General features: G+C 50.4%; 1 protein-coding gene across 3 annotated transcripts in view; it reads right to left on the bottom strand.

The window, feature by feature from the left end:
• pxdn (peroxidasin) overlaps positions 1–15,724 on the bottom strand; it is a 36,454-nt gene that overhangs the window by 10,534 nt on the left and 10,196 nt on the right. For 2 of the 3 annotated variants that reach the window (XM_013915575.1, XM_013915574.1), the window contains exons 4-15: positions 13,794–13,865; positions 9,548–9,619; positions 8,366–8,437; positions 7,015–7,184; positions 5,175–5,292; positions 4,918–5,087; positions 3,695–3,967; positions 3,336–3,611; positions 2,106–2,218; positions 1,743–1,899; positions 1,030–1,138; positions 215–372 (exon numbers count right to left, since the gene is read on the bottom strand). In XM_013915575.1, the coding sequence (XP_013771029.1) occupies positions 215–372; positions 1,030–1,138; positions 1,743–1,899; positions 2,106–2,218; positions 3,336–3,611; positions 3,695–3,967; positions 4,918–5,087; positions 5,175–5,292; positions 7,015–7,184; positions 8,366–8,437; positions 9,548–9,619; positions 13,794–13,865 (1,760 nt within the window). The remainder of the gene's footprint in view (positions 1–214; positions 373–1,029; positions 1,139–1,742; positions 1,900–2,105; positions 2,219–3,335; positions 3,612–3,694; positions 3,968–4,917; positions 5,088–5,174; positions 5,293–7,014; positions 7,185–8,365; positions 8,438–9,547; positions 9,620–13,793; positions 13,866–15,724) is intronic. The other variant, XM_005751738.2, reaches the window with a different exon arrangement.

The raw sequence follows: 15,724 nt of genomic DNA, 5'->3' as shown, positions 1-15,724 counted from the left end.
TCTGGTGCAAATTACTGACCTCTGTCATCATTTTAAGTGGGGGAACTTGCACAATCGGTGGCTGACTAAATACTTTTTTGCCCCACTGTATGTGCCCAAAATATCAGCACAGCAGAGATGACCGATCAGTTTAAACCGATCAGCGAGCGCGCTCAGTGTTCACGAGGGTGTGGTTTTGCATTTTCAGCAGCGTGTCGAGTCTGAATCTGCTCACCGGTGCCGTTGGTGTCCACCATGAGACCCTGGTTGACGTGGTTCTGGATGAGCAGCAGCGTCTGCTCGAAGATCTCTCCAGCCCGCGCCTGCTCCACGGTGTAGGGGTCCCGCGGATACCGGAAGAGAGCCAGCAACTCCCCGGGGGTGCGAGGCTGACTGCAGGGCGAGGGAGGAGAGGGAACAATAAATATGACAGATCACAGAGACAGTAAGTGTGGAAGTAAGAGACAAAGACAGGTTAAACAAAAGCAGGAGGAAAGATCGCTCCGGTCTTTGGGGATTTTCCGTTAGAGCTCGAGGACTAGAACATCAGGCGGGAATTTCTCCAGTGCAGGTCGGAGAGTTTAAACACGCAGCAGCGTCTGAGTCACTGCGCAGCTGAGTCGCCGCCATCATTTCACTCTTTGTCGTTCCTGCTTCCTCCCAAACATCAGCTCGGTGGTTTTCAGCACAGCTATTCTAAACTTGCACTGAGCCTCGGGCTGTTGAAACTCAGCGAGGTGCTGCAGCCACGATCACACCGCCGCCGTCAACGCCAGCGCTGTTGGCGAGCAGGACTTCCTAACCTGGTCACATGACCCCAGGACACCTCACCGGTACACATGCTCTCATCCTGACCCATCATACGTCTCTCCATTACACTCAATCCCATGATGCACTGCAGCAATAACGACAAGATGAAGATCAGGCTCAGGGAAGAGAGACACACGTGGTGGCGTAGGAAAATGGAGACACTTCAGAGCCTTCCAGGTTTTTATCCTCGAGGTCGTCGTGAGGGTCAGAGTCTCATATCGCGTGTTTGTCATATCCTACCCGTCAAAGAGACGCCTCCTCGTCGACTCGATGGCGCTGTCCACAGTACGGATGGCCTGCTCTATGGACGTGCTGACAAAGGTGTCGCCCTCCCTGCTGATGGCGGGCACTGTAGAGACACACAGGTGGAACATCAGCAAGCACGAGCAGAGCTCGGCCTGGGTTTACATCTCAAACAGAACCAGAGTTTTTAATAAAGAGGTCGGTGTCATCCCTAACACAAGCCCCGCCCACCTCCCCCACAGTGATGCACAAAGTTGCACAAAGGCCTGTTATGAGATAAAAACAATGAATCGTGCAGAGCTGCTCCAGTAGAGCCACAAAATAAAAGTATGGAGGTATATCCGAGTAAGGCCGTGAGGCAGACGGCGGTCTAAACCCAACAGGAAGTCGTGTCCATCTTTCATACATTTAAGTAACGGCCGTAAGCAGCTCCAGTTCACCGGTGTTCTTTATTTCACTGAAATCCTGTGAGCTCTTCCCTCCTGAGTGATTTCTGGCGCTCCTTCGTCTTCGTGTGCCACTGAAAACATCCAGCAGCTGATGCAGTTTAAGGTTCGGTTGCAGAGCGCTGACCTCCAAAAGTCTCAGCAGGAAACAGCAACACACTCCGAGACCCGACAGCGCGGCTCCATCGGCTGAGCAGCAGATCACACACACCGAGCAGCGCCACAGACCTTTGGTCCCGGCGGCGCTCTGATATCACTGCTTACCTGTCACAGTTAGCACCATGCTAGCCACCTGGTAGCCGATGGGGTTGCGTGCGACACACTCGTAGCGTCCAGCATCAGCCGTGCCCACGTCCTTCACTTCCAGGTAACCATCGGGGCTGATGTGGAACTTTCCACTTTCTGTCACCTGAACGCCATCCTGAGAGACAGACAGAGGTCAGAGGTCACGGTGCTGAGAGCTGGTGCCTGAACTAAGCCCTCGGTGCATGCTTGTGTAAGGACACAGACGTCTGAGTTTTACAAAAGCTCTCGGCGTCTGGTTTGAGCGTTAGGACCCTCTCGGTCTGATTGACCTGACCTCCTGACCTCTGCACCTGCACTGAGGTCGCCTCTTTACCCGCTCACCTTGTTCCAGGTGAGGACTGGCTGCGGCTGGCCCTGAGCGCTGCAGGGAATCTGCACGTCCTGCCCGGACTCCACCGTCAGGTCCCTCGGGGCATTCGTGAAAACAGGCGTCACTGAATGAGTAACACACACACAAGTTAATGAGCGGGCAGCAAAGGGTCCACATGTGAAGTGCATTTTGTAATCAATCACAGCCGACATCAAACATTTTACTGTCGCAGTGTTTGTGCTTCACCAGAGCTGCTGCTTCCCTCTGCTCACACACAGGAGCATCAATCAGCTTAATGTGAAGCTCAGAGCAAGACAGAACACAAACACACACACACACACACACACACACACACACACACACACACACACACACACACACACACACACACACACACACACACACACACACGGACAGTCATATTACATAAATACAAACAGATTTCTGATTGAACCCTTGCGTCACTGTCAGAGTCTTGACCCCGCCCCCTGCGGTTCCTGTGCAGAGCGAGCAGCACAAACACAAAGACTCATCGACATCTAAACACCTGAAAGTCTTTGTGCCTGAGAATGAAGAACTCTCTCTGTGCGTGTTCACCCGACCCACACTCGCCGGCGTGCTGCTAACGGCTGAATTTGAGGTTGTCTAATTTTTACAGGTCACCTCTGCAGGCATTCCCCCGGTGGTCGTTGACAGTACTGCAGGTCTTTTCCAATATTCATGTTTTATATTTATAATATATATTTTTGCAAACAGATATTCTTAATTCTAATAAAACATGAATGTGTTTTAAAACGTGTTTAAAAACTGTACACGGCTTGATAAACTTGGACTTTCCCGTTGCTTTCATGATTCGTGCTCGCTACGTCGGCTTCTCCATGAAACAGCTGTGGGCTCACACAGTGCTCCAGTGTGCAACCATTACGCAACTGGTACTTTGCAGCGTGTTAACAGGCATTACAACATGGAAAAACATGGCGTCACCTCAGGATTACAGGCTGCCGTGTTTTCCTGTGCCACGCCAGGCCTGTCATTGCAGAACACGCACACACACAAACACACACACACACACACACACACACACACACACACCTTCCAATGAGCTGTGACTTAAACGCTGCACACCACTCCCACTCCCACCCTCCCCTCCACCTACACAAACAAACAGCCTGTGATTGGCAGCCATATTTCATCTATGCACCACCTGCTCTTAGAGCCTAAAGCTCCGCCCCCCTCCTCACCTCTCTGCTGGATGCTGAGCTGCACGGCGGTGCGCGTGGTGCCCACGGGGCTGACTGCCTGGCACTCATACTGGCCCTCATCGTGGGCTGCCACCCGAGTGATGCGCAGCGTGCCGGAGGGCAGGGTCACGTGACGGCGGTCCGAGGGTAACGGGCTGCCCCCTCGAGTCCAGGCGATCACCGGCTGAGGATAGCCGGTCGCCTCGCAGGGGAAATCCACCGTGTGGCCTTCCAGGGCTAGCTGGTCCTGCGGCGTGACGGTGAACTGAGGGATCGCTACAGGCAGAGCAGGAAATGATGTTTTAATTGGTCAACAAAGGCACACAGCACCCACACCTTTCATCGATCTTCTGATTTACCTTGTACGATGATGTGCGCCGTAGCGTGTATGGTATCAACATTATTGGAGGCGAAGCACGTGTACTGTCCTCCATCAGCCTGCTCCACGTTCTGGATGTAGAGCCCTCCGGAGGGGGTGATGGTGATGCGGGCGTCGTTGGGCAGGGGCGTCCGGTCACCCTTCGTCCAGGACACCCGAGGCTGCGGCTGGCCCGTGGCGCTGCACTCCAGGGTCACGCTCTCCCCCACCAGGACCTCCGTGTTCTGGGGCTGGATCACAAAACTGGGCCGTGCTGGAGGAGCAGACATGGGAACGGTGGTGACCTCACTTTTTCTAAAATAAAGATCTGAAGATGTGAAGCAGCAGCTCGTGCTGGGATCGATGATGCCACTCTGAAACCATCTCCGTTTGTCACGGCACGCAGTTGTGCCCTGTCCTTATTTGGCAGTGATTACAGTGGAGTCAGAGCAGTGTGTACACAGCCGGGGACCTGAGGTTTACAGCCACACAGAGACAGGAAATGCACAACATCTGCTCCCAGAGGCTGGCCGTGACCTTCAGCTCAGATTTTAGCTCATTCATGTGGTTTCAGCCTTTTCCCAAAGCTTTGCAACTTTAATACCAGTTTAGCTAGCTGTAGCTTCAGTTGTCATGGAAACATGACAGATAATCTGATGCAGGTTAAATAAGTCAGCCATGAACTCCAGACTTGCTGTTGCTGCCACATCCATACAGGAAACCTGGTTATTCTACACACGGCTTCTTCCTTTTGCTTCTTTTCACAATAAAAGCCCCTCACATATACAGAAGTGCACTGAAGTTTTTCACACTGGTTCTGGGATAAAAGTGAAACGATATCTTTGATTCTTCTGGTAACCAGATGTGAAACTCACTGATGTTTCATAAAGCGTTTAGAAACCAGCCTCAACATCAATCATGACCATAAAATGCATGAAAGAATAAACAGAAATGAAAAAAGGCAAACAGGACTGCATCCCATAATGCATTGCATCCACAGCTTTAGCTGCATAGAGTGCATAAAAAACATGGCACCTACATTTCACTGACATCAGTGTGAAGATGATGTATGTGTGGCTGAGAGTTTGTAGCTGTGAATGTCTCTGTAACACCTGACCTGCTGACCTCGGAACTCTTGGTGCAAACACCGTCTTTAAACGTCTCAGTGGGATATCGTGTATTTTATGGCTGTCACAGTGAACGGGCTCGGGAGCGCACACTTACACGGAGCTCCAAAGTATCGCAGCGTGACCTCGGACGTTTTGACCTCTCCGGCCACATTTTTGGCCATGCACTGGTACACTCCCTGATCCGTCTCCCTGGTGTTCTGGATCATCAGCGTCCCGTCCTCCAGCAGGTTCAGACGGCTGTCGTCGCGCATGTTTAGCGCATTGCTACGAGGAAGACGCACCGATAAAAACCAGAGCTCGTAAATGCGTGTGATGCGTTTCGATGTTAACCCACCCACCCGTTAGCCTTACTTGTTCCTGAGCCAGATAATCTGTGGTTTAGGGTTGCCTTCGGCTCTACAGGTGAAGTAGACGGTGTTTCCCGACGTCACGTCCACATCGTGAGGCTCCGACGTGATCCTGGGAACCTCTGCAGGAGAAGATCAGACAGAAAACCGATGTAATGTATAAGCAAGCACACAGCATCACACGTCTCTTTATATGTATTTCTTAGACTACTGAATCGAGCTTCTGCTGAGTCTGTCTCGTCTTTTTGAACCTGCTCAATAATATCAGGGCTAAAATCCAGATCCAGAGGGAGGTCGGACAGGGACGATGCAAACTTCATGAGGCTTTTTGTTCAAAGATCATCGTCATTCTGACCCACAGAGCGGAGAATGACTCGTTCAGCAGCTGCACATGGAGACCAGTGGAGGAGTCCCCAGGGTTCAATATTAGGGCCTCATTTTTTCCTGTTCTTTGGTTGGTAGGAGACTTTGTGCTGAGTTTGAAGCACAAACAGACACAAAGCTCCCAAACACAAGCGGGATGATATATGAACGTCCAGATCTGAAAAGTGAAGCCAGGTTCCTTAAAGCTGCACTTTATTTACAGACCACCAGGGGGCGACCCTCATGGTTACAGATATGCTGGTTTTGGGGATTCATTTCGTCAATTTTGGTCATTATTTAAGTCATAAAGGAGACTATTTTGGAAACCCTCCTCCACACACTTCACACCGCCCTCCTGTTTATCTCCACCAACAGGAGGCGAGTGTCCCCACCAGAAACAGCTCGTGTGAGGAGATGGCACTTCACCTCCAGCCACTGCTTTGTTTTGACAGCTCCTCCACCCACCGTGCAGGGGGGGAGGAGGGCATGGAAAGGCTTCCACCGCGTTTTCAGGCAGACATTCCAGACAGGGCCACGCCGAGCAGGCCCGGGCACGTTTGGGGGCCATTGAATTAGCTGCTGAGGTTTAAATGTGGCGGAGACACAAGCAGCTGCCAGCCGGCTCAGCGTGCAGCCATGGCCGCAGGAAACGCAGAACTGAGACGGCGGGATTTACAGCTGCTCATAAAACCGGGTGAACATCAGGACACAGACGAGCGAGGAAAAGCAGTTCAACCTGAGCTGAAGCAGCCTCTCTGTGACAGAACTCAACAGATTTTCTTCTTCTCTTTTGTTTTACGGCACTCAGCTGCACAGAAATGAAACTTTACAGAGTTCACTTGTTAACTGATGAAACAACTTTAAATAAAATATGAATTTTTGTGTCGAGTGATGAGAAAAACAAGCAAAATACTAACATGACGGTTTCACACCAGACTAAACACTTATCAAACTAAAGTGTCTCACAATGAGGACAAAGGCCTCCTGTGGGCCTCCATCCTCACACACACACACACACACACACACACACACGTACAGCTATCAGCCAGCCCATCTCAGCAGCTGCTGGTGGTCTGACGCAGGGCCCACAGACACGTTGAGCTCCCTTCGCCCTCAGACTGTTTGTGGTGTGTGAAGGATGGAAGTGGGGGCTGCAGACACAAAGAGAGGATACACCTGTGTGTGTCTCAGCTTACCTGCAGGGAGGGGGGCTGGGGGGGCTGTCTGAGAGTTTGCAGAGTTTGGCTATAAAAATAAGTGGATGTGTGTAACGCATGACTTCACGACGTGCTTCCTGTTAGGCTCCAAAGTCTTGAAGCTTTCTGCTTCCTTTGGCCAGCAGAGATGAGAGGAGACGTTCAGGAAACCAGGAATGAAAGCTGCACATCCAGCTGCTGTTAAACAGCTGTAACTTCTCCACTTTATAGCCAGTGATGGGGGGAGACTGTTTCTATAACTCATTCTGTAACTGTTCTCAGTACCGCAGTTGAGCTCCTCAGCGGTGAGCGTCGCCACCGATCTGCCCTGCAGGCGGCTCGGGTAGTCGCAGGTGGCAGCAGCCTGAGCGTTGCCCGACTCGGCGTACTGCTTCAGCAGGTCGGCCAGCCAAAGCAGCTCGCAGTCACAGTTCAAGGAGTTGGAATCCAGTCGCCTGCACACACAGAAACACAGAGACAAGTGGGCATGTGTGGATAGACGGAGCCCGCAGTCTGGATAAGCAGTAAACCCTCCCTCACACTGGACACGCCCCCTTCCTGACGTGAGCACAGGTTTTTCAGGGACGAGGCTCTCGAATATTTATTTGAATCTAAAACTTCACAAATGACCGAGGCTCATTTATAAGTAATAAAGGAAACCTGGTTATTGTTGTGGAGCCTCCTCCACCTGCTCATAGCTCTGTATGCTTATTTGCTCTACATCAGCATCATGATTACTGAGACCCAAACTCCTCCGCTCATGTCTGAGCCAGCTGCAGTACCTCTAGCATCCAGCAGGGGCTCCAGCAGTGAGTCAGTCTGCTTAAATTTTAATAAGGCTTAAAGTTTGCAAACTGGGGGCGTGGCCTCTTTTACTGACAGGTGGTTGGTGACACAGGTGGCAGCAGCTCGCTGTCTGCTAACAGGACCTCTGAGCAGTGTCTGTGCTGTTGGAGCATTTTAACGATGTCATGTGACCAATAACATCGCTGCTGTACTAACAGCAGCTCCAGTTTCACTGTTTGGACACAGATACATGTCTGCTTGCATTATCTGGTCACCTCTGGCTCCACAAAAGCAACATGGCGGCAGCGCTGTAAACGGCGTGTGGCACAACGTGACGTCTGGAATCAAAGAGCTGCAGGCTGTTTGGTAACTAAAGCAAACAGGAAGTCTCTGTTTGGTAATCAGAGTCCTCTGAGACACACAAACATGCTGTGATGACATCGTTATTACCCAGGAAAATATGCAGAGCGGTAGGCGGGGCTGTGCGACCACGTAAGCATGTCTGTTCCTAATGACATCATGTAGATCCTGTGGCTCAGGAGGATTCACAGAAACGTGTTTATTATGAACACTTACTCGTGAGCCGGAGAGACACGACAGAAAATAAAGAAAAGCACAAACTCTAAAGACTTCGTATTCTCTTAAATGGAGTCATTTAGATGAGCGACGTCTCAGATGGACTCAGATCTGCTGCAGCTCAACAGGAGGAAAAGCTGTGGGAGGGCCGAGCGCTGCAGGCGAGCGTGAGAACAGCGCGCTGCGGTTTCATGGCATCTAACCGATAAACACGCCTGTCTGATAGTGAGCACAGAGTCTCGCATGTGTTTGTGAGCTTGTCTTTTCCACTTACAGTCGCTTCATGGCCTGAAGATGAGAGAAAGTTCCCGGCACCAGCTGGGTGATCCTGTTGTTGTGCAGAAACCTGAGAGAGGCAGAAAAACATCACAGTCGTCAAGCAGGAATCTGTCGTTTCAGTGAGGAAACACTGAGGGATCACACAGTCCCAAAATTGATCTGCTCGACTAATAACAGGACATATTTGCCTTTAATAGCATCTTTTGGGATGGGAGAAGAAATATGATCGTTTTCCCAGATGATGACTCGCGCTGGCTAAAACGCAGGCATGAAAACATTTTCCTGTGTACACGAGTCTCGGGCCAAACACATTTTTAATACCACAAAATGACATTAATTTTCCATCCCGCCCTCAGGAACGCCATCCTGCTCTCCATCTCTCTCTCGATGCTTTGACCGCAGAGAAATTTCCCAACCATGACCGGAGTGTGCGCCTGGGAATTCCACCCTCAGGTGTTTTCCCCGTGCAGCAGGTGTCCTTCCTCTCCTTTACTCAGGAGACTGGGAGGAGTGGAAACCCTGCCGCCTGAAAGTCGGCACACGTCTGTGCGCGCCGCGTTTACACTGTAAGGAGGTGCTTACAGTGTGCACAGCACAAGCAGTGCACTGCTGCAGGATAGTTAAACTGGGATGTATCCCATAATACTGATGGTCAAAACTGGTCAGGCAAAAATAATCACACTTGATTTGTCTCAAAACTGCTGAAGAAATAGTGAAAGCCAAAGTCGAGGTCCTGAAACCGTGTGTGTGTGGAGGGGGAGGGGCTTAGCACACAGCCCTGCACACCCTGCAGCACACACATGCAGGGAGTGACGGTGCTACCAACCCTGCACGACTTCCTGCAGCCGTTCCTCAGAAACCGTCCTGCAGCCTCTGACATCAGTGAAATGTCTGAGCGCTCTTCCAGTCCACATTCCTTCAGCTGAAGGATGTTCGAGCGCTTCCTGGCATGTACCGTCTGCTTCAAATTCAGATCTGGGCTCCGCGAGCCTCTCCGTTCTTTCTTTCCAAGCCATTCCTTCCATTCCCCGCCAACTACATCATGCTAGTTATTGCTTTCTGGTTTCTATCAACTGTCACAGTAAATCCAGTCGCACCGGTGGCTCTATTATTCCACGGATCTTAAAATTACCGTTCGGAAAAGCTTTTGGTGAATGCTCAGGCAGGATGAACTTACAGTCGCTCCAGCTTTGGTAGATGAGTGAAGGACTCTGGTTCCAAGGACTCGATGTTGTTGAAGTGCAGGTACCTGCAGAAGAGAGCAGAATGTAGATAAAGCAGAGTAAAACTGGATTATGTGATCTTATTGTCCTGATGAACTTCACCGGCTCTTATCTTAAAGCTACAGGGCCAGATTTACTTCGCGCAGGCTGCAACCATGAAGATGCTACAGAGGGAGAGCAAAGGTTTGGGTTGTAATATGAAGAAGGTCTGATGAGGTCACACAAACACAGGGCAGCGTTAACTCGTCTCTGCCTCTTTGGAAACCGCCGCCTGTTAGGATCATGGAGGCAGCTCTGAGAGAATCAATGATTTTATCATCAGGGCAAACTGATGGAAACTAGTGGGGTCTCTGAGGCTGGGCAGCAGGCAGCCATCCTGCAGGATGTGCAGAAGAAGAACACTGAGCATTACTGTCAGACCCACGTGTGTTAATGACGTTAGAGCGCTACGTGCATGAGCGTGCACGCTGTCATTGTTCTCTCCGTGCTGCATGAGGCCGCAGGGATTTATTAAAGTCAGAGGAAGGAATCTGACTCACAGCCAACTGTGGCCAACAAACAGACTGAAAAATCACAGATTACAGCCAGCACAGCACGCCGTGACGCTGCAATGGTGCAGCCTGATGGAAACCTTCACGAGGCACCTTTGTGTGGTTTAAATGCTCTAAATCAAGTGGAACAATTAATTAACTGTACCCAGACCTTTGTGTAACAAACGCCACCGACACTTGTTTGTAAATCACAAAAGTACTTTTTAAAGCTGAAGCAGTCTTTAGTAAATCTGGCTCTTTGTCTACAGCAGGGGCCTCGAGGGCCGGGGTCCTGCAGGTTTTAGTTCTCAGCCTGGGTCAGCACACCAGAGTCACATGATCAGTTCATTACCAGCCTCTAGAGACGAGGTTAACTGAGCTGTGTTGGATCGAGGACACGTCTGAAACCTGCAGGACAACCTCGAGGCCTGCAGTTGGACACCCCCTTGTGTTTGTCTGTGTGACTCTCTATCATTGATTCTGAGTGAAAAGCAGGGACGCTGATTGTTTACTGGGGAGCAAACAGAATGAAGCTCATATACAAGATCGGGGTAAACAAATCCAACAGCTGTGAGGTTCAGCCGGGTGAGGGTCAGAGCAGCAGAGCAGACGTCATGTACACCACACCTTTGAGTTTAGAACAGAAACGCCTCCAGACGAGCGCACCGATCGTATCGTCACGCTTTCAGAACCATCCCAGTGTGGCTGCTACGGGAACCAAACAAACGCAGACGAGCTGGAAATATTTAACTCGGTGAAACGTTTCCTCGAACGTGTCGCGAAAGCCTGTCAGCTCTGCCGAAGCCTCCAACACTCAGAGAGGGAGGAGCTTACTGTCGCTGTCTGAGGCGCGACTCGTTTCACTTTTATACAAAGAACAAAACGCAGAGCCAGGAGAAACTCAGACACAGGTCAGTGCTGAAAGCAGGTTATCACTGCTCATTCAAGCTTTCCTTGTACTGAAGGAAGGAAGCAGCGGGCGTCCGAGGCACCTGATGTCCCAGTGTTGGTTTGTGGATCATCACAATTCATGTTTGTCGAGGTTTCAAGTGCACAGTCACTAGGGCTGCCACAAACGATTATTTTGATAGTCGACTAATCAGATCATCATCCATACAGCTTATTGCACCAGCAGCATCTGCTCTTATATAACTATCATTAGCTTACAGCTTTAAGTGTTTAGGTATGTGCTAACTAAAAATAAAGACAAGATGATAGTTTATTAAATTTTAATGAAATGTGCAGATTGTTTCGGTGAAGTTTAATAAACTCCTTGCTATCTAAAATATAACAGGACACCAGAGTATATTCTCGAGCATCTCACACTTCTGATAATCAGCTGTCTGCTTGACGTTTATGTGTAAAATAAACTGTGTGTAAAAACTATAACTTTAATCTCAGCCAAACCGAATTCAGGAACAAATAAAATACTAAAAAAAGCCAAACAATAACATTTTGAAGTTATCTAAGTGACTTATATATGTTTAACCTGAGTAGTGAAAGACGGCGGTGGGTTTGAAGCCGGGAGTCCGGTGTTCTCACGGCTCTAGTGAGCCTTGCCCCGGCTCGCTATCGAGCTAGTGGGTAACAGACGTCTCCGAAAACGTCGGAGCGCTTTTGAAAATATGTGGTGTCCTGATAAACTGAGCAGATATTTGAGGTTTACACAGCTACATTCTCACCTGAATATATGTTAAACGTTTATTTTGTGACCCAGAAAGAATAATAAGAGTAATATTAAAACTAACTAGCTGCTGCCATTGTTGGAAACTGAGCTGGGCTGCGCTATGAATTCTGGGACAGAGCTACTTCTTCTTCGGGGTTTAACGGCAGCTGGCATCCTTGTACATGCAGTGCTGCCATCTTCTGTTTCAGTTCGTTATTACACTCTTAAATCCTACTACTTATTCCTGCGTCTTTTGTGATCTTACAAAGCTTCAAACGAGCGTCGACTATTAAATCAGTCGTCGACGATTTTGATAGTCGACGTAATCGTGACTAGTCGACTAATCGTGGCAGCCCTAACAGTCACACTGCTGTGATGTCATAGTTGTGCAACTGCTTACGTCCACTCAGCAAAAAATTTTAAAAAATTGGGCGCTCAAGGTCCGAGTCGGGGTCAGGGTTGGAAGTTCGGTGGGTGGGGGGTGATGATGCAAAACTATGACATCACTACAGCGTGATATCCAACATTACGATGACGATCCAGGCACCCTCGCGTACACGGGGACATCAGTAACTCTCCGTCTGAGCACGCTCAGTTACAGCGATGACATAAAACGGTGGAGTTACCGATGATGTTCTGGGCGTTTTAAAATTTCATTTTTCTAGATTTGACTGAAAAACTGTCACCGATACGTGACTCCCATCACGTCTGCCGACGGGCTGATGTCATCGGTGATCAGCTGATAACTCATGAATCCGCGGCTCTCTGGGCTGTGACGCGTTCAGCCCTGAGGTTTCTTCGCTCCGGTGTCGTCACAGGTCCGATTCCCTGACAAACCGCAGGCACGCTGATAAACTCGAACGGCGCGCGCTGTTGGGCCACTCTTCAGCCTTTGGCATGCGTCGCCCGATGATGCAGGACCATTAAAACTCAAAACCCACATATACGTAAACTCAAAACAGATGTTGGAGTGCACTTGGTGAATTGGCCGTTTGTTCTCTGTTGCAGCGAAGAACAGTGAGTCACAGACTCCTCACAGATTACTGAGCCTGAGTTTCTCAGCAGACGCAGCAGAAAGAGCAGCAGAAGCCTAACAGCAGACCATCGGCACATTTACGACCTCGTGTACAGCCACACATACGTCTGTCGGACATGCAGGTTTACGGAGCTCGACGTGTTTCTGACAGGCAGGATTTGCATCACACAGATTAAACACACACGATGCAGATTTCACACAAAGAAACAGCAAATTTACAGCGAATCAGAGCAGGAGCTGTTTCTGCAGCGGGACAGAAGCGAGTGAGGCTGTGGCGTGCAGACACGCTGCTCCACAGCAGCCGTGCTGGACGTCCCAGCAGCGCAGGTGAATTCATGCTGCAAGCTTCACAGGAGGGAGGGGCGCAACGTCGCCGCCATCCTGACCGCACGGCATGAAGCCAGTGTTTCCTCCACTCATGTCCAAGTTTCACAGTACATGTGGTTGTTAATGCTCAGATCAGCTGATCTGAAGAACGCACACTGAGTCGGGATCTGAGTTTGTGATCCGGCTTCAGTAAACCTAACGACGTTCACCCTTGAGGGCCAACGGAGGAACTGTGACGAGTGCACGTGAAACAGGCGGAGTCCATCCTTCGGTTTGTGTTAGAGGTGGGGGGGGGCAGCTGTGGAGGAAACACTGGTGACTCATGCAGAAAGGGTCACGGGAGGCAAGCGCAGCTGCGAGGGGGCTGCAGTCACGGCATGCACGGTGGCAGCAGAAAGGTGGATGAAGGGTGGGCGTAGCACACTGTGGGGGAAACATGACACCTGCAAAGTCTGCAGTCATGCCACAAGAACATGCTCGCAGATAACACGTCACATGACGGAGACTTTGCCAGGCTTTATGGAGTGTTTGTTTTTCAGGAAGGGGGGAGGGGGTGGAGGCATTTACAGCTGGAGAAGAGAAGGAGGAGGAGTGGTGCTGCGAGCAGAAGGAAAAGGTGGAAGAGGAAGTAGGTCACTTACAGTTGCTCAAGAGAGACAAGCCCCTTAAATGCTTGTCTGTCAATTGATTGGATTTCATTCTTGTACAAATAGCTGGAAGGAGAGATAATCAGCATCATTAGTAACACACACACACACACACACACACACACACACACACACACACACACACACACAGAAAGGATAAACGTTTGCTGTCTGTAGAAGTATTCAGACGTGTCTCGGGGGCGGAGCCCGTCCTGCTTCACATGGACAGGTGTGGTCAGCAGGTGAGTGTTTGGGGCAGCAAACGGTTCAAGCTTCAGGTGAGACGATCTCTGCGAGCACCGCCCGGCAACGCGAGCTTTCTTAAACTCTCTGAGATGTTTTGCGACACGGTTGATCCTGATCCTAAACATCTACTACTGCAGAGGTGGGGGGTGTGGCCTTTGTGCGTGTAACGGGAACAAAGTGACAGATGAGTGTTGATGACAGCATTACGACTTTTCACCTGAAAACTTAAAAACATGAACTTTTTACAGGCAGGGGAAGTGGAGCTGTGCTGGTTCTCACAGCTCTCAGGTCTCCTGTTCCTGTGCTGCACGACCTGTGCGACAAAAAATAAGAGCTAATGACTGCCTGACCTTTCACCTCTCTCCTCAGCCCACTCGTGACGAGCTGTTCTTTGCACGTCTGCCTGACTCACGGTGTCGGTCGGGCTTCACGCCACCGCTCGGCAGTGACGTCTCCCCGAGCTGCGTTCATTGGACTTTGTTGTTGTAGTGATCGTTTTCATGGAAATGAAGCAGAACCACAGCCCGGCTGCTCCCTTTAGCTCGACAGCTGAGTTTATCACAGTAATAAAATCAGGAAGAATTTGTTCTCCCGCAGGAAAACCTTCAATCTTCACTGGAATTTACGGGAGGATTCATGGGAACGCCATCTCAGCCCATAATCTCGGTGAGGACTTCGTCAGAACTCAGATCTGCTTTCTGTCCCAATCAGAGCTGCTCACGCCCACACAGGGGGGAGGGGCCAGGGGGAGGGGACAGAGGAGGACAGAAGGGAGGATACAGAGGGGAGGACACAGTGTGGAGGACACAGAAGAAAGGACACAGAGGGGAGGACACAGAGAGGAGGACACAGTGTGGAGGACACAGAGGGGAGGACACAGTGTGGAGGACAGAGGGGAGGACGAGTAGCCTGTCAGACTCACAGTCCTGGTTATGCTAACAGCTAATGAGCACGTGTTACATCGCTGTGTAACGACCGCTGGCAGTGCGGCGGCGGTGGGAGCGTGCGCAGTTGCCTCATGAGTTTAATAGCACAACATGATTGTGGGGAAGAATGAGGGCCCACCCTGCTGCCCCCCCCTCTGTTCTCTGCACTCAGCTTTGCTCCTCTGCACGAAGCAGTAAAACGCCTCCTAAACACTAAAGTGGACAACACACTACCTCCCCCTCCAAGCACCTCGCTACCTACTGACACAGCCAACTATCGAGGTGCTCACCAACCTCTACAGTCATCATCATCGTCAGCCTGAGCTCCTCTATGAAAGCACAGGTTTTGGCAGTTTGCAGGTCTTGCTGTGTTAACACACAATCCTCTCAGGAGTGGACATCCCATTAAAAATTCACCCTGAGGTCAGACCTCAGACTCTCTCTAAAACAACATGGCAGCGTAGGGTTGCACGACCTGAAGAAGAGCGGCCCAAAGCCCGCCCACAGTGATGACACAGACCGATCACTGCAGGTTACTGCTGCTGAAGGAGGAGCTACAAGCTGCTGAGTCGGGACCGGACTCCACGGGTTCTCCACAGGTTCTCCACATATGCATAATAAAGAAAACTAAATGAAGCACTAAAGAGAGAGCTTACAGGACGGAGCTGAAGAAGGACTAAATAAAGAGGAGTGCTGGGGGGAGGTGCTGTACGGTTGTAAGGAAGTGAAGAGGTGAGAAGAGTGTGTGTGGGG

The sequence above is a fragment of the Pundamilia nyererei genome, unplaced genomic scaffold (genome assembly GCF_000239375.1).
Source record: "Pundamilia nyererei isolate P.nyererei 1_Seehausen unplaced genomic scaffold, PunNye1.0 scaffold00324, whole genome shotgun sequence".
NCBI classification, from domain to species: domain Eukaryota; kingdom Metazoa; phylum Chordata; class Actinopteri; order Cichliformes; family Cichlidae; genus Pundamilia; species Pundamilia nyererei.
Note: the sequence above shows the minus strand (reverse complement) of the source record. Positions and strands in the feature narration are given on the sequence as shown.